General features: G+C 42.7%; 1 protein-coding gene across 1 annotated transcript; it reads right to left on the bottom strand.

Moving 5' to 3' along the window:
- Positions 1–639: 639 nt before the first annotated feature.
- On the bottom strand, positions 640–19,680 carry CFAP298 (cilia and flagella associated protein 298). The gene is made up of 8 exons (XM_069760848.1): positions 19,599–19,680; positions 18,487–18,627; positions 11,961–12,128; positions 5,368–5,435; positions 4,067–4,225; positions 3,567–3,698; positions 2,514–2,609; positions 640–812 (listed from the first exon to the last, which is right to left on the bottom strand). The coding sequence occupies exons 2-8, from the start codon at positions 18,623–18,625 to the stop codon at positions 702–704; spliced, it is 873 nt and encodes a 290-aa protein (XP_069616949.1). The 5' UTR covers positions 18,626–18,627; positions 19,599–19,680; the 3' UTR covers positions 640–701.
- Between the last annotated feature and the right edge of the window lie 161 nt (positions 19,681–19,841).

Here is a 19,841-nt window from a genome sequence, read left to right on the forward strand (position 1 = left end):
AGGATTTACATAGAGCGAGGGAGAGTTTCAAAAGGTTTTTGGTGTATACAGGGGGACATATATATTTCTTTATGGAATTCAGCACAGGCGCTGATTAAGGTGTTAGTCTTAGATCAGATATGAAAAAACTGTTGACAGGTTCCCTTTAAATGCTGTGGTTGCTATTAACCATGGCATTTAGAGAGTTAAACTGCTGCAATCAGAGGTTGATCCGATCACAGCGGAGCAGGCGAACAACTTCATGCTGTTTCTCCCATTTATCTGGTGTGTCGATGAAGTCTAAAAATTGAAAAAAAAAAAAGCAATCATGTTTTTCGAATTCTGGACAACTCCTAGAATTGCACAGAGTCCTTGTGACACCGGGATATCGGTAATTTGGAGAAACAGACACAAAGAAACTTTCCTACCCAGTTAGTGTCTGGAGGACGCTATAAGGAGCTTCTCACCTTACTGTGATTAAAGTTTTGAGAACCTGGCGCTAAACAGCAGCACAATATGGAGCAGCAGATGTTGTGTCCAGTACGGACAGTGTGTGACGTCTGTAGAATTCCCCAGGGCACATGACGGAGTGACACCTAGTGGCCAACGACCACAAATACAGAATAAAGAGAGCGCTGCAAAGATCACCGGACACAACGGTAACAAGATAAAGAGAATTTATTCACATAAGAGGACAAATACTGGGAATTATAGAGAGATCTTCATTTCAGTCTCCATTTAATGTCTTTTACACCTTGGAATTGTCTTTTCAAGGAGCTGCTGTCGGCCCATTCTGCATTTAAGTACGATATATCCTCATCCTCTTCCAGTTTCTGCAATACATGGAGGTTTCTTAGATTACATTATGTCCACAGCAAAAGGCAGAAAAGAAAATAACAGTGTTCACTTTCCTTAAGGGGTAAATCCCATCTCAGACATTGCAAACTTGCTCAGCCGTGTTTGAACTCCCATAGAAGTGTATAGAAACGGGAAAGGTAATTAATGTATGATTGGTGGGGGTCCCACTTCTGGGGGTCTCACAGTCTGTTATGAAGGGAGTAGTGCACGTGCCTCACCCCTGCTCCATTCACTTCTATAGTGACCGTATTAAACTTGTGGTCACTGTTCCCATGGACTTAGAATAAAGCGGTCAGCACTGCCACTCCGTCCACACCACCATGGGGGTTCGTGCTCTTTGGGGAGATCCCAGTAGTCATTCTCCACCTATCTATTCGTTCCCTTCACGCACCCTGCCGTACATGTACGTCACCACCAGGGTCCGCCTGCTCAGGAGCTGTGCCCACTCCCTGCAGGGCTATGCCCACTCCCTACAGGGCTATGCCCACTCCCTACAGGGCTATGCCGGCCGTAATACCGACATCTGCGATCACTGCTGTTTATTTAAATGCTGGCGCCAATCGGTCACATGACATGTAAACAGTGCGATCGCCTGGGCGGGCGCTCACAGGCCTCCACAACGCGCTCTCGGGACAGATCTGTTACCATCGAAGCCAGGGGCCATGTTGGTACTCCTTAGAAGTTCAGCTATAGTCCGAGCATCAAAGGACTCCACAATGTATACGATGTATCGAAATACTGTGAAATTGCAGCATATAGTATATGCAATCACAGGTGGGGGGGGAATTAAAAAAAATTACGGTAAATAAAAAAAAAAACCCTATGTCACGTGTACCGGAAACACGTACGTGTGAAAGGGTCCTTACACACATATCCATTAGCGGAAAAATAATAAATAAAATCTAAAGTAAACGTCACGAGTCTCAGAAAATGGCAACATAAAAAAAAAATATACACAAATTTAGTATTGGTGTAAAACACACTGAACTAAAGAATTAGGTTTCTGCTGTAAAAGCAAAACGCCAAAAAAAATTGGTAGAATTGCACGCAGTTGTTTCTTTTTATCAGAACTTCGCCGCACTTTGATCACTTGGCATTTTTTCCCATTTTTCAGTACAAGAGACGGTGAAATGAATGGGATTGTTCAAAACTGCAACAATTCTGCTGCAAAAGACAAGTCCTCATACGGCCATACAGACAGAAAAGAAAAGTTTTATAATAGGAAGCGAGGGAATGGGGGGGTGATAAAAGCGCAAAAATGAAAAATCCTCCGGTCCCGATAGAGCTTAAAAAATAAAGTAACATCTGCATTTTGAGTAAATTTCTTTCAGCCCCTTTCTAAGCCATTTTATATTTTGCACTTATCTCCTGTCTATTTTTCTAAAACCCATACTTTTTTTTATTTTTGCATCAATGTAGCCATATGAAGATGTAAATGATTTTAGAATGTGATGGTTCAGACTTTTAAGGATACAGCGACACAAAGTATGCTTAATTTTTGGAAAGAGAAAACCTTTGGTTTATTGTCTTTTTATGGGACCTATTTTATAGGTTATTTTAGAGGTCATAGGGAACTCCATAGAGCACACGGAAAACAAACGTGTACGTCACATGCCGGGAAGGGATTAAAGAGCGTCACACGACCTTTTCATATGGAGGGAAGAGAATAGCGTCACCTTAAGTTCTTCCTGGCGTCGGTGGTAATACATCATCATGTTCTTCTGTTCCTCCTCGGATATCACCGGCTCCCTCGCTGGAGCTCCGTGTCCTTTCTAGGAGGATTCAAAAGACACCACCGTGATTATAGACCGCATTCACCGTGACCAACAAAAATACATGGAAATAAAATGGAACTATCCTTTATGGGGTCATCCACCTCCACCGTCCATTGCAAAAAATAAACTATGGTTTACTCACCCTCCTGGGGTCCAGCACAGTCACTGTCCTGCTGCTTCGGTCCCTGTCGTCACTGGCAGAGCCGCGGAGCCTAGTAACGTAACGTCACCACTGCATCCAAATAACGAAGACCAGGGCAGCGGCTGAGACACTGTGCTAAATCCCAGGCACATAAACCAATTTATTTATTTTACACAATGAACTAAGGGGAATAAGAAAAGGTTTTCTAAAAAGTGAATAACCCCTATAAGTCAGCCACTAGATCACTCAATACCATCGATCCCTATTGTATACCCAATTATGCTTATTGCAGAAAGCTTGTCTCTAGATCTGGAGGACCTATTTAATGAAGAACGGTGTAATTCTTCATTTCTCCTGCGGTTGTGCTGCGCTGAAACTAAACACTCGCTGTCAGGATCACTTACAGGTAACGGTTGACCGCTAGGGGTCCATATTGTAGTAAACACCCTCTAATAAGTTTCTAGCCCTAAGGAAAAGCATTCCAGCTCTGATGAGAGAAATAAATAAAAATCGGCCTCATAAATTCAAGAACAGGGTACAATTTCCACCCCCAATATTAGGACAGCTCCAAAGACTTTGCAAATAGTCAGCATTGATTGGGAAAAGATACAGAAGTTAGCAGTGGATGGGGGACTTTTCCTTCTGGAGGGGACCCTGGTTTAGTTATATATCGTAAATCACGTGGCACGGCTTATTAAAGGGTCAGACATTGCGTTATAAGGTCACCACCTCCAATAGGTGGCGCTATACAGAGATTTCTTCTGGGAGGAAATGTGCCCTGGATTAAGGACGGTTTGGCAGATTTTCATTACCTTTTGTATCTTCACAATAATTTTCGTTTTCTCGTTTTTGCCTACGTAGTCGGCGAGTTTCTGCTTCCTCAGCAGCTCCTTTCCAGCCCACCACAACTGGGCAGCGTCTTCCTCAATGACCATCTGTCCAGCCTGGAATAAGATGCATGAACTACATTTAATACATCTTTGTATACAACAAATATCTGTCCTAAAAAAAAAATCTGGGAAAAATTATCATTTTCTGATCTGGAATGTGATCCTCTGAAAATATGAAGAATCAAACCTCTAATTACAGGATTGTGCAGAACTACAGGAAATAATACCCGGACCGTATGTGATCAGACGGAGATTCCACCACGTGAATTGCAAGAACTCAAAAGCGGAGGTGTGAACAGGAGCCTAAGTGACATTGCTGGCTTTGGGGGTCCCACCACGCGTTCCTCCATCAGTGTTTTATGAAGATCAGACTTTTTAAAGAATGTGAGCCGCTCACCGAGGGTTAATTATACCCCATCTACCTGAGTTCCTGAGAGATCTTCATTATTTTCAAACTCCATGCGGATAGGGTCGTGAGGAGGTAACCCCATGGGATATACAATCATGGCAGCCCCCCGGAGCTGATCCAAGGCATCTTTTACCACGTCCATTGTGACACAAATATTTGCTTCTGCTTGTTTCTAGATTAACAAAAGGAGACAAAGAACAGGACTTGCTAGACTCTCATCATAAGAAGCCAATAGAGCTGCAGTTTACAAGAAAAAAAAAAAAAAAGAAAAAAAATTATTAATAATAATAATAATAATAATAATAATAATAAATATATATATATATATAAATTTATTTTCATTCATTCAATCTATGAAGCACCTTCTAAATTCAATAATAACTATATTATAGTAGCTCCCCCTGGAGGTGACTGTCAGCAGTGCATGGCTAGGTCCAGCAGCCCCACGGACTATGAATGAAGGGTCCACGGTCATGCATGAGTACCACTATTCTAAAAAAAACAGGGACACGAGATGCCCATTACGGGGATTGGATGGAGCCCGGCAATCAGACATTATTCTTCCATTTGCATTTGTTATTCAATCTGCTTCATGGATCCGTTTCTTTCCTTTTGTAACTAGAAGTGAACGGATCCTTTAAAAACCGGTAAGAACTGAACAGAGCTCCGTATATAGTATAAAGCAGAGGAAGGTATCCAGCCGCTTGGATATAAAACTTCTCCAATTTATTAATACAGATTAAAAAGGGTCCAGGTATATAAAAAATATCGCATCACGGCAAAAACGGACGCGTTTGAGAAATAGAACAGTCCTTAGTTACGGTCAGCACATAAGATAATATGTAAAAAAAAAAAAAAAAAAAGGAGCAATCAGCTCACCTGCCCGGGAGCACGGTAAAATACTCCAACAGTCAAAATGATAGCCGGCACTCACATCTTTTTTTTAAAAATTGATTTACTGATACAGTGGAATAAAAAGGCATCAAAAATGGCTGAACACAACAACACAAAAATGAAAAAGGCAGAAAATAAACCTCCGCTGCGCTCCCAGGCAACATGTTTCACACCTGCGTGGTCCTCAAGCCTGACAAAGGATAACGCAGGTGTGAAACATGTAGCCTGGGAGCGCAGCGGAGGTTTATTTCTGCCATATATATATTTTTTTTTTTGCTGTTGTGTTCAGCCATTTTTTATGCTTTTATACCATTGGATCAATAAAGCAAATTTTTCTAAGACGGTGTAAGTGCCGGCTATCGTTTAGACTACGAATATAATAGACACACATTGTAAGACATGACAAAGTACAGAAGTTACTTTTGATATTAAAGCTTTGGCTTCTTCTATCGTTTTCTGCAAAACCTTCTTCATATTCTCATTTGGTGCTGAAAAAAAAGCAAAAAAACAAGAAAAATAAGAAATCCTATACACTGTACATATATGTAATAATATTCCTCCCGTTCTTAAAGAGGGTGCTAATAATAAGACCCCCTAGGACGGTCCCAAGTGATCTGTTTGTTTTACAAGTACGAGTGGTTATTATAACACAGCAGAAAAAAAAAATCTAAAAAAAAAAAAAAATAATAATCTGCACCAAGAACAACCTCTACGGACGCCATTATGTCATACTGACCACCAAAACTGACAATTATTATACCAAGAGCATCTGCCGGAAATATGGTTTCCTCACCGCTGCCCGATTAATGGCGCAACTCTAATGTGTAAAATGGACAGATCGGATTAGAGGATTACACTAAGGATTTGCCCTAATAAAATAAGTGGTCTCAATCCACGGCTTTAGATTAATAGAGGCCTATGAGAAAAAAAAGATACAAGGCCTTTATTGCTAATTAACCACTTACAGAAGTGGCAAGTTGTAAAACAGACTCCTTGCTCACGCATAGAGTGAGGTGGCTGGTTGAAATTGTGGAGCAGTCACTGAGAAGACTAGAAAAGCGGACCTGGACACCATAGAAAGAAGTGGTAGGCGAGTATATTAGTACACTCACATTACGAACATATACACACACTGAACTATTTCACGACATATGACGTATATGTACGTCATGGCTGTGATATCAGTTTGCGCGCCGAGCTTGCGTCTTTCCCGGGAGATGATGGCTGATTTAATCAGCCATCATGTGCCTTTAACAGATGCGGGTGGAGAGAACCGTCATAAAAGTCCGATCTATCAAAATATAAAATAAATTAATCTTGGTAAAAGGTGTTACGTGAAAAAAAAAAAAAAAAAACAGAATTATGGTTTATTGACCGCCACCACATTGCAATAAAATGCGATCAAAACATCAGCTCAGGGTGCAAAAAACAAACCATCGCACAGCCCAGATCCCGAAAATTTAAATCGTTAGGGGTCTCTAAAAATGGCTGCACAAGCAAACTTTTTTTAATATAAAATTTCTGAAATTTTTCACCGCTTAAATAAATAATTCAAAAACTAAAAAAAAAAAACCCACTATACATGTTTGATACCTGTAGAATTATATTACCAGGTCAGCTTTACCGTAAAGTGAACATGGTAACTAAAAAAAAAAAATTTGTAATATTTAATTTTTTTTTTTTGCAATTTCAACACACTTGATATTTTTTTCCCACTTTCCAGTGTATCATATGAGAAAATGAAAGGTGTCATTCAAAAGTGCAACTCGTCCTGCAAAAAAAAAAAAAAAAATACTTGCCCCCACCCTGCTATGTGGACAGGAAAATAATAATAATAAAAAAAAAAAGTTATGGCTATTGGAAGAAGGTGGCGGGGGGGGGGAGGAAAATCGTTGGGTGCTGAAGGGGTTAATGAATAGAAAACTTAATGGGAGCGCTTCCTTTATGACGAAACCATTTTTAACGTTAGGACAAATAATTTCTGCATTTTTCCTTCCCCCGCAGTCAGACAGCTTTTTTTTTATTTTGCAACATTCACCATTAACATAGCACATAACCCTTAGAATGGATGTATTTTTCGAGTATTTTTGCTTTGCACAGAGATTTTTTTTCTAACAGTTTATTTTATTCAAAAATTTAAGTTTTAAAAAAAAAAAAATGTATTTAAAATAATGACCCCTGAGGAGAGCTGCCAGCTGGTGTATTTTGGCCAAAATATCAATGAATACCACCGCATCCATTTTATCCACCATGTCACTACTGTGGTGGGAGTGGAGTAGAAGCTGGGTGTCACTACTTGGGGGGCTTTGGATGTGGCTGGAGACCCTCCATTACAGCTGAATGTAGCTCTCTATGTAAGAAAGGTTGCGGACCACTGTACTGGGGTCTTCCCAAGATATACCCCGACTCTGACTGGACCGCCCTGGGGGATTAGATTAGGCTCCCCATGAAGGAACGGAGCCGTCAATCACAGCCACACTCCCACTCCTGATCGGTGAGAACATGCCGCTTTAAAGGGTGAAGACTTTTTAGTCTATATGATCACTTGAGAGGGAATCCCATGACAACACTTCCTGTTCGGATTACTGTTAGGTGCGGTCTGGTAAGTCTGAGATCACACAAGGCTCCTAACAGAAACTGAAGACGTGAGGTAATTGACGTGTCTCAGTAGTGCAGCCTCAGGATTTAGGCCTAGTCAAAACAATGCTCTCCCGACTCCTCCAGTTTACTACGCTCATTGCTTATACAAAATATGATTCCATTAACCCCTTCATGACCCAGCCTATTTTGACCTTAAAGACCTTGCCGTTTTTTGCAATTCTGACCAGTGTCCCTTTATGAGGTAACAACTCAGGAACGCTTCAACGGATCCTAGCGGTTCTGAGACTGTTTTTTCGTGACATATTGGGCTTCATGTTAGTGGTAAATTTAGGTCAATAAATTATGCGTTTATTTGTGATAAAAACGGAAATTTGGCGAAAATTTTGAAAATTTTGCAATTTTCACAATTTGAATTTTTATTCTGTTAAGCCAGAGAGTTATGTGACACAAAATAGTTAATAAATAACATTTCCCACACGTCTACTTTACATCAGCACAATTTTGGAAACAAAAATTTTTTTTGCTAGGAAGTTATAAGGGTTAAAATTTGACCAGCGATTTCTCATTTTTACAACAAAATTTACAAAACCAATTTTTTGAGGGACCACCTCACATTTGAAGTCAGTTTACGGGGTCTATATGGCTGAAAACACCCAAAAGTGACACCATTCTAAAAACTGCACCCCTCAAGGTACTCAAAACCACATTCAAGAAGTTTATTAACCCTTCAGGTGCTTCACAGCAGCAGAAGCAACATGGAAGGAAAAAAATGAACATTTAACTTTTTAGTCACAAAAATTATCTTTTAGCAACAATTTTTTTGATTTCACAATGGTAAAAGGAGAAACGTAACCACGAAAGTTGTTGTCCAATTTGTCCTGAGTACGCTGATACCTCATATGTGGGGGTAAACCACTGTTTGGGCGCACGGTAGGGCTTGGAAGGGAAGGAGAGCCATTTGACTTTTTGAATGAAAAATTGGCTCCACTCTTTAGCGGACACCATGTCGCGTTTGGAGAGCCCCCGTGTGCCTAAACATTGGAGCTCCCCCACAAGTGACCCCATTTTGGAAACTAGACCCCCCCAAGGAACTTATCTAGATGCCTAGTGAGCACTTTAAACCCTCAGGTGCTTCACAAATTGATCTGTAAAAATGAAAAAGTACTTTTTTTTCACAAAAAAATTCTTTTCGCCTCAATTTTTTCATTTTCACATGGGCAATAGGATAAAATGGATCCTAAAATTTGTTGAGCAATTTCTCCTGAGTACGCCGATACCTCATATGTGGGGGTAAACCACTGTTTGGGCACACGGCAGGGCTCGGAAGGGAAGGCGTGCCATTTGACTTTTTGAATGGAAAATTAGCTCCAATTGTTAGCGGACACCATGTCGCGTTTGGAGAGCCCCTGTGTGCCTAAACATTGGAGATCCCCCACAAATGACCCAATTTTGGAAACTAGACCCCCAAAGGAACTAATCTAGATGTGTGGTGAGGACTTTGAACCCCCAAGTGCTTCACAGAAGTTTATAACGCAGAGCCATGAAAATAAAAAAAAAATTATTTTCTCAAAAATGATCTTTTAGCCTGCAATTTTTTATTTTCCCAAGGAGAACAGGAGAAATTTGACCCCAAAAGTTGTTGTCTAGTTTCTCCTGAGTACGGTGATACCCCATATGTGGGGGTAAACTACTGTTTGGGCACATGCCGGGGCTCGGAAGTGAAGTAGTGACGTTTTTAAATGCAGACTTTGATGGAATGCTCTGCGGGCGTCACGTTGCGTTTGCAGAGCCCTTGATGTGGCTAAACAGTAGCAACCCCCCACAAGTGACCCCATTTTGGAAACTAGACCCCGAAAGGAACTTATCTAGATGTGTGGAGAGCACTTTGAACCCCCAAGTGCTTCATAGAAGTTTATAACGCAGAGCCGTGAAAATAATAAATACGTTTTCTTTCCTCAAAAATAATTATTTAGCCCAGAATTTTTTATTTTCCCAAGGGTTACAGGAGAAATTGGACCCCAAAAGTTGTTGTCGTTTCTCCTGAGTACGCTGATACCCCATGTGTGAGGGTAAACCACTATTTGGGCACACGTCGGGGCTCAGAAGGGAAGTAGTGACTTTTGAAATGCAGACTTTGATGGAATGGTCTGCGGGCGTCACGTTGCGTTTGCAGAGCCCCTGGTGTGCCTAAACAGTAGAAACCCCCCACAAGTGACCCCATTTTAGAAACTAGACCCCCCAAGGAACTTATCTAGATATGTGGTGAGCACTTTGAACCCCCAAGTGCTTCACAGACGTTTACAACGCAGAGCCGTGAAAATAAAAATTCATTTTTCTTTCCTCAAAAATGATGTTTTAGCAAGCATTTTTTTTTATTTTCACAAGGGTAACAGGAGAAATTGGACCCCAGTAATTGTTGCGCAGTTTGTCCTGAGTATGCTGGTACCCCATATGTGGGGGTAAACCACTGTTTGGGCACACGTCGGGGAAGTGAGGGAGCACCATTTGACTTTTTGAATACAAGATTGGCTGGAATCAATGGTGGCGCCATGTTGCGTTTGGAGACCCCTGATGTGCCTAAACAGTGGTAACCCCTCAATTCTACCTCCAACACTAACCTCAACACACCCCTAACCCTAATCCCAACTGTAGCCATAACCCTAATCACAACCCTAATCCCAACTGTAGCCATAACCCTAACCACAACCCTAATTCCAACCCTAACCCTAAGGCTATGTGCCCACGTTGCGGATTCGTGTGAGATTTTTCAGCATCATTTTTGAAAAATCCGCAAGTAAAAGGCACTGCATTTTACCTGCGGATTTACCGTGGATTTCTAGTGTTTTTTGTGCGGATTTCACCTGCGGATTCCTATTGAGGAACAGGTGTAAAATACTGCGGAATCCGCACAAAGAATTGACATGCTGCGGAAAATACAACGCAGCTTTTCCGCACCATGGGCACAGCGGATTTGGTTTTCCATAGGTTTGCATGGTACTGTAAACCTGATGGAACACTGCTGCGAATCCGCAGCGGCCAATCCGCTGCGGATCCGCAGCCAAATCCGCACCGTGTGCACATAGCCTAATTCTAAAGGTATGTGCACACGCTGCGGAAAACGCTGCGGATCCGCAGCAGTTTCCCATGAGTTTACAGTTCAATGTAAACCTATGGGAAACAAAAATCGCTGTACACATGCTGCAGAAAAACTGCACGGAAACGCAGCGGTTTACATTCCGCAGCATGTCGCTTCTTTCTGAGGATTCCGCAGCGGTTTTACAACTGCTCCAATACAAAATCGCAGTTGTAAAACCGCAGCGAAATGCGCAGAAAAACCGCGGTAAATCTGCCATAAATCCACAGCAGTTTAGCACTGCGGATTTATCAAATCTGCAGCGGAAAAATCCGCAGAGGACCAGAATACGTGTGCACATACCGAAACCCTAACCCTAACCCTAGTTCTTACCCCAACCTTAGTGGAAGAAAAAAAAAAAAAATCTTTATTTTATTATTGTCCCTACCTATGGGGGTGACAAGGGGGGGGGTCATTCAGTATTTTTTTTATTTTGATCACTGTGATAGGTTTTATCGCAGTGATCAAAATGCACTTGAAACTAATCTGCCGGAAGATGGCGGCGCCCAGGAAAGAAGACGGACGGACCACAGGAGGCTCGGTAAGTATGATGGGGTGGGGGGGAGCACGGGGGGAAGAAGGGGGGGAATCGGAGCATGGGGGGGGTAAATCGAAGCACGGGGGGGTGGATCGGAGCAATGGGGGGGGTCGGATCGGAGCACGGGGGGGGGGCGTGGATCGGAGTGCAGGGGGGGGTGGTTGGAGCACGGGGGTGAGCGGACAAGAGCACGGGGGGGGAGCGGACAGGAGGACGGAGGGGAGCGGAGCAGTGTACCGGACAGATCGGTGGCTTGGGGGGGGCGATCGGTGGGGTGGGGGCACATCAGTGTTTCCAGACATGGCCGATGATATTGCAGCATCGGCCATGGCTGGATTGTAATATTTCACCAGTTATAATAGGTGAAATATTCTCTGATTGGCAGTTTCACTTTCAACAGCCAATCAGAGCGATCGTAGCCACGGGGGGATGGGGGGGGTTGGTGAAGCCACCCCCCCTGGGCTAAACTACCACTCCCCCTGTCCCTGCAGATCGGGTGAAATGGGAGTTAACCCTTTCACCGGATCTGCAGGGACGCGATCATTCTGTGACACAGCATATGCGTAACAGGTCGGATTGGCACCGACTTTCATGACGCATACGCTGTGTCACAGGTCGGGAAGGGGTTAAGGATCCAGTCTCCTGCCCAAAATAAATGTAACCCTCACTAAGGCTCATCCAGCTCCCTAGAAGCAGTGGGAGGAGCGGTCGCCCGGAGCGCTCAGCCGGCGCCATCATTACCATGTCCGTTCCGCCTTCCGATCTCGTCCTTCTTGAACACGCTTCCTCCGCTGGGGACACATTTCGCTTCCCATTGATCCTTCAGCTTCAGCTCCTCCATCTGCTCGTCCGTTAACCCCTGCATGTTGGGGGGCAGTGTGGTGCCGTGTTCAGCCAATTCTTCCATCTCTGTGAACGGCAAGCACAGTATAAGACGCCTTCAGTTCTGCCATATATTTCCCTCCTCGCTCCTGTCTGAGTGACCGGAATGTGCCCGTTCCCAAAGCTGCAAGCAAGATGGCCACTGCAGCAGTGGTCGTGACTAACAGCTATGGCAAGTATGGCTGCCACTGTCTCCCACAGCTGGACGGAGGGAGGTGAGCTGCACCATACAACAGCTCTTGGCATGTCAAAGTTTGGGCACCTCCTGGTCAAAGTTACTTAACTGTTCACAATAAAAGTAAGTTGAAGATTAAATCATTATTAAGAGGCCTAACGTTACAGATGACACATTTCCTTTGTATTTTAGGCAAAAAATGGATAAAATTACATAGAGGAAAATGGGCCGCTGCCAAAATTTGGGCACCCTTGGAGGTATGTTTGCTCAGATAACTTTGACCAAGGTTACAGACCTTATTTAGCCTGTTAGGGTTATGGCTTGTTCACTATCATCATTGGGAGAGGCCAGGTGATGCAACTTTCCCAGGTTTATAAAGACCCAGCCTCCTCTAACATTGTGCCAAAAAAACAGCAGCCATGGATTCTTCTAAGCAGCTGCCTAGCCCTCTGAAAATGAAACTAATGGAGGCTCACAAAGCAGGAGAAGGCTATAAGAAGATAGCAGAGTGTTTCCAAGTTGCCCTTTCCTCAGTTTGATATGTAATTAAGAACTGGCAGTTACCAGGAGCAGTGGAGGTCAAGATGAGGTCTGGCAGACCAAGCAAAATTTCAGTGAGAGCTGCTCGTAGGATGGCTACAGAGGCAAATCTGAACCCCGCTTGACTGCAAAAAACCTTCAGAAAGATTTAGCAGACTCTGGAGTTGTGGTACATTTTTCTACTGTTCAGAGACACCTGCACAATTATGGCCTTCATGGAAGGGTCATCAGAAGAAAACCTCTCCTGCATTATCACCATAAATTCAGCATGAGAAGAACATCTAAACAAGCCTGGTGCATTTAAAAAAAAAGTCCTGTGGACCAATAAGGTTAAAATGGAACTCTTTGGCCACAATGATCCAGTGCTTCTCACTAAATTAGAATATCATCAAAAAGTTAATTTATTTCATTTCTTCAATACAAAAAGTGAAACTCATATATTATATAGAGTCAATACAAACAGAGTGATCTATTTCACATGTTTATTTCTGTTAATGTTGATGATTATGGCATACAGCAATGAAAACCAAAAGTCCATATCTTAGTAAATTATAATAATTAACAAAAAACACCTGCAAAGGCTTCCTAAGTATTTAAAAAGATCCCTTAGTCTGTTTCAGTAGCTCCACAATCATGGAGAAGACTGCTGACATGACAGATGTCCAGAAGGCAATCATTGTCACACTCCACAAGGAGGGCAAGTCACAAAAGGTCATTGCTAAAGAAGCCGGCTGTTCACAGAGTGCTGTATCCAAGCATAATAATGTAAAGTTGAGTGGAAGGAAAAAGTGTGGTAGAAAAAGGTGCACAAGCAACTGGGATAACCACAGCCTAGAAAGGATTGTTGAGAAAAGGCCAATCACAAATGTGGGGGAGATTCACAAGGAGTGGACTGCTGCTGGAGTCACTGCTTCAGGAGCCACCACACACAGACGTATCCAGGACATGGGCTACAAGTGTCACATTCCTTGCGTCAGGCCACTCATGACCAATAGACAACACCATAAGCGTCTTAGGCTAGTTTCACACTAGCGTTTGGCATGGCTGTGGACTTCTTCCGTGAAGCCCCGCCCACTGCAGCACCTCTTCATTCAGCTCCGCCTAATCCTTAACAGTAGGTACGCAGGCCATGCGGATGTATGCGCATGCCTCCGCATGCGTCATTTTCACTCTGCGCCGACTGCAGCATGTTGCAATTTGTTGCTGTTGGCGCAGCATGAAAACGACGCATGCGGAGGCATCCGCATGGCCTGCGTACCCAATTTTAAAGATCGGGTATGCACGAAAGTAAAATTTTGCATTTCATTTGGAAATCAAGGTCCCAGAGTCTGGAGGAAGAGTGGAGAGGCCACAATCCAAGCTGCTGGAGGTCTAGTGTGAAGTTTCCACAATCAGTGATGGTTTGGGGAGCCATGTCATCTGCTGGTGTAGGTCCACTCTGTGTTATCAAGACCAAAGTCAGCGCAGCCGTCTACCAGGACATCTTAGAGCACTTCATGCTTCCCTCTGCCGACAAGCTTTTTAGAGATGACATTTCATTCTCCAGCAGGACTTGGCATCTGTCTACACTGCCAAAAGTACCAATTCCTGGTGTAAAAACAACAGTATCACTGGGCTTGATTGGCAGCAAACTCGCTTGACCTTATCCCCATAGAGAACCTATGGAGTATTGTCAGGAGGAAGATGAGAGACGCCAGACCCAACTATGCAGACGAGCTGAAGGCTACTATCAAAGCAACCTGGGCTTCCATAACCTCTCAGCAGTGCCACAGGCTGATATCCACACTGTGCCACGCCGCATTGATGCAGTAATTGATGTAAAAGGAGCCCCGAAAAAGTATTGAGTGCATTTACTGAACATACATTTCAGTAGGCCAACATTTCAGATTTTAAAATCATTTTTCAAGCTGGAGTTATAAAGTATTCTAATTTACTCAGATAATGACTTTTGGGTTTTCATTGGCTGTAAGCCATAATCATCAACATTAACAGAAATAAACATGTGAAATAGATCATTCTGTCTGTAATGACCCATATACTATATAAGATTCACTTTTTGTACTGAAGAACTGAAATAAATTAACTTTTTGATGATATTCTAATTTAGTGAGATGCACTTGTATGTGGAGAGAAAAAAAAAAAAAGAGCACAGAATTTCAGGAAAATAACATCTCGACAACCATTAAGCATGGTGGTGGATAAATCATGCTTTGGGGTTGTTTTGCAGCCAATGGCACGGGGGGAACATTTCGCAGGTAGAGGGAAGAATGGATTTAAGTAAATTTTAACAAATTCTTGATGCAAACATAACACCATCTGTAAAAAAAAAAAAAAAAAAAAAAAAAGCTGAAGATGAAAAGAGGATGGCTTCCACAAATTGCTAATGATCATAAACACGTGTCAAAATCCACACTCTACTGAGTTAGAAGGTGCAAGCAGAAGGTTGGTCCTCACAGTCCCCTGATCTGAACATCATTGAAAATCTGTGGCTAGACCTCAAAATAGCAGAGCATGCAGATGACCCAGGAATCTCACAGAACTAGAAGAATTTTCCCAAGGAAGAATGGATGAAAATCTCTCAAGAATTGAACGACTCTTGTCTGGCTACAAAAAACTTTAACAAGCTGTGATACTTTCAAAATGGGGTGCTACTAGGTAATAACCATGCAGGGTGCCCAAACTTTTGTATCGGCCCATTTTTGTAATTTTTAAAATGAAAAATAGATTTATTTTGCCTAAAATACAAAGGAAATGTGTCATTTTTAACTTTAGGCCATTTAAAGATCATTTCCTCTTCCGCATGCTTAACTGTTCACAAACTTTTACATGCCACTGTATGTGATTGCACAGGAGCCATTCTACCACAGTTTCACACATTCCTCCGTCGCCAGCCAGGAGCACGGCTGTGATATGTGAAGAAATATGTTTTAACCCATGTGGTGCTCGGTGAGGAAATCTTCAGCTTAATCCTCCTACAACAGTGTGATCGATTTATATGCAGTGCACAAACACTGACTGGGCCCAACTGGAAAACAAATAAATATTGAGGAGGATGAAGCTGGAGAAAACCCCCTTTGTGCTCAAGGAAGAGATATATTTAATCAGCCATGACAGCCGTGCTCCTGGCCACAGACTGAGCTGTGTGTGATGCGGCTCGTAAGTTGAGACCCAGATCTCAGGAGCTGTATGTCGTCAGCCCATACTGACGTGATAGGATTACAACAGTATTAGACCATCTTAATGAACCGAAGTGGCTACACATATACAGAAGACTTCACTATTCCCCACTGGTTTTAATTATATAAGATCTTTGTTAGTTGGATACACAGATATATAGATATTCCTGTGAACCAACCCCCCCCACCTTCCCAGGAAGAAGCTGCACGCAAAACACGCGTCGGGGATCTGGACTGCCTTATCAGGTCATACACCCTTCACCTACTGATACGTACATGCTATCATTTTGATTTCGTGTTAGCACTTATGGCTGCCACATTTACTGTTGCATTAGAGGCGTCAGCCCTAGTTTAAAATATATGAAAATGATACCTTTATCTTTGTGGCAGCCTCCTAGGATCACACACGAGCATTATGCACGTTACTTAATTGATGATCCTTGATATTGTCATCTGTATATCCAACTAACAAAGATCTTATATAATTAAAACCAGTGGGAAATAGTGAAGTCCTCTGTATGAAGATGGTCTAATACTGTTGTAATCCTATCACACCTGGGATAATAGCACAGTGCGTTCAGTGACCTTAGTGATATATGCACATCCATATTATTATGTAGGCTGTAATTAGCCGTTATAGGTAGAAGATTGCATTATCTTCACATCTATTTCTATGCACTAAGGTTTACAAATGCCTCAGTGCATCAATCCCATGGACGTTTCTATCTGAATCCAAACTAGATACTAGAGTGGAGTGATGGGATATGTATGATGACATTTACTTGATCACAAATGGGAGTGCCACCCAATTGGGCGGTTGAATTTTGTGTTTGTATATCCATTTTTATACGGTTTTAAACTTTTTTTTGTCAATAAAGCTGATTTATTTGACTTTTGGCATTTGCTTCCTTGTTCTGTTTGGATTTGTACTGTTTTGGGAAGTGTCTTTAATTAAGCCTTTGATTTGTAGGTGGATCTAATTACTATATTGGTTGTCGTTACGCTGTCCCAGAAAAAAGGGAACAATAAAATATGAAATAAATTGTTTAAAAACTCAAGTGTTAGAAAACCATCAGCCTCTGATTTTCCAAGCAGCAATATGTAATGTATGGATGAGCCGGGCCCTGCAGAGGGAGAGAAGCTCAACACAGTGACTAATCGGTCTAATATACAACGAAGACCTTCTGTAGCTCAGGACCCTCATCATTAGAACAATTCAATCAAATCGATCAAAAGTGGTGCACTCACTATGCAACAATGGTGCTCTGAAGGAAAATAACGTATAGTGTAGAACGAAGGCCTTCGGCGCTCAGCAACACAGATCCCAGGACTATTTCAATCAAGGTAATACTCAATTTCACAGCCGACATGATGGGACATTACAGATTTTAATCCAACGTTTCGGCAACTCTGCCTTTATCAAGGATATCTGTGAAAAGGAGTCAGTCGGCTTGAGTCCGCTACTACAGTGCGGTGTACCACTCAAGCCGACTGACTCCTTTTCACAGATTACCTTGATTGAAATAGTCCTGGGATCTGCCTTGCCGAGTGCCAAAGGTCTTCGTTCTACAATATACGTTATTTTCCATCAGAGCACCATTGTTTCATATTGAGTGCACCACTTTTCATCGATTTGATTGAATTGTTCTAACGATGAGGGTCCTGAGCTGCAGACCCTCTCCTATGTTCTGAAGGGCAACTCAGTGCTTAAAGAGGGACAGTCAGCAGGGTTTTGGATTCTTAGCTGAAGAGTTGGCTGTCATCGCACTGTGAAGCTAAATAACATTATGCCTTTTTTTTGGGAAATAAATCCATTTTATCGTTCTTCTGGAATCAGTAGAAGATTAATGATAAGTGCAGAGGGGGGGAAGAAAGAAGGAGAAGAAGAAGAAAGAAGGAGAAGAAAGTAGGAGATGAAAGATGGAGATGAAAAAAGATGAAGACGAAAGAAGGAGAAGAAGAAGAAAGTAGGAGATGAAAGATGGAGATGAAAAAAGATGAAGAAGAAAGAAGAAGAAAGATGAAGAAAGAAGAAGAAAATGAAGAAAGAAGAAGAAAATGAAGAAAGAAGAACGAGACGAAGAAAGAAGAACGAGACGAAGAAAGAAGAACGAGACGAAGAAAGAAGAACGAGACGAAGAAAGAAGGAGACGAAGAAAGAAGGAGACGAAGAAAGAAGGAGACGAAGAAAGAAGGAGACGAAGAAAGAAGGAGACGAAGAAAGAAGGAGACGAAGAAAGAAGGAGACGAAGAAAGAAGGAGACGAAGAAAGAAGGAGACGAAGAAAGAAGGAGACGAAGAAAGAAGGAGACGAAGAAAGAAGGAGACGAAGAAAGGAGGAGACGAAGAAAGGAGGAGACGAAGAAAGAAGGAGACGAAGAAAGAAGGAGACGAAGAAAAAAGAAGAAGAAGAAAGAAGGAGAAAAAAGAAGAAAAAAAAAAGAAAAAGGAATCTTCACTGTTCCCCTAGAATCTTGCAGACGTGTCTTCTCACCGGCACAGATCCTGCTGACTTTCAGTCGTCCGTTGTATATGGAGGTCACCTGCTCAACCAGTAAATTTACAGGAACGTCAACGGTTGTGTCAAACAAGAACTGGCTCTCGTCTCCATGCTTCACGTGTAATCGCACCATTTCTACAGCATAAAAGAAAAACAAAGCAGACATAACATCACAGGGGAAGAATCATCTCTGGAGACTCGCACTGACCGCTCTGCTCATATCTGGGGGCTCGTATCTCGCGCCAAGGATCATCCTGGGGGAAGTCCCTCCTCCCTCACAACCAATGACTGAAGTCCTTTATGAAAACTATTAATAGGATTTATATCAATGATACAATAGTGGGCAGAAGTCACCATCACACACTTCACAAAGAGCTTCTGCAGCAGCAGGACTACCGGATGATGTAGAACACCCTTAAAGGGACTGTCCAGGATTAGAAAATAAAACATGGCTGCTTTCTTTCAGAAACAGCACCACCCCTGACCATGGGTTGTACGCGGTATTGCAGCTCATCTCCAGTCAATGAGGCTGTGTTGAGATTCCTGACACAACCCAGGATCCGGGGTGGCGCTGTTTCTGAAAGAAAGTGGCCATTTTTTTTAAAATAATCCTGGACAACCCCTTTTAATTTAGTGTAGGGGTCATTATCCCACCTATCTGTGTCTTCTCCAGCTAGAGGGAGAACTACAACTCCCAGCATGCCATACAGGCTGCCCATCATAGGAATATACAAATGATAAATATTCAGATCACTGATGTCAGGGGATCTGGACCTGATACACTCCAGCTGTCAGGGCATGCTGGGAGTTGTAGTTTCACAATAGCTGGAGCACAGTCAGTTTGTGACCTCTGGCCTCACACTATAGCAGAAAATAGAACCTTAGACAGAAAATTCCTTTAATCCAGAATTACTGGGTCAAATACGTATCACATTATCAGACATGCTACAATTACAGATCAACTACAACTCCCATCAGCCTCCATCAAGCTGGTGAGACGGCAGAACGCGCTCATCCACCTGGCGGGGCTCATAGTTCCACAACAGGCGAGTAACAGGGCGGCTGCCTTCTATCGTGCGCATATAGAATATATATGTAGTGCTCACCTGCAGTTCCGACCTCCTGCCTGTCCTGCGGACTGCTACACACTGAACTTCCGGTGCCTGTTTCCACGGAGACGACTATCAACATCCGGCACCAGGGAGGGACCTGTAACAGTCTCAGGTCCAGAAGCCACACCTCTTATCGCTGATTGGATGGTTCTCTTTCCCTAATGCAGTGGATAGTAGTTGATTGGTTTAGAGCGTGTGACGTCACCAGCTCTCACTCGCAGGTTGTTTAGCCACAAC

This window comes from Ranitomeya imitator, chromosome 3 (genome assembly GCF_032444005.1).
Source record: "Ranitomeya imitator isolate aRanImi1 chromosome 3, aRanImi1.pri, whole genome shotgun sequence".
NCBI classification, from domain to species: Eukaryota; Metazoa; Chordata; class Amphibia; order Anura; family Dendrobatidae; genus Ranitomeya; species Ranitomeya imitator.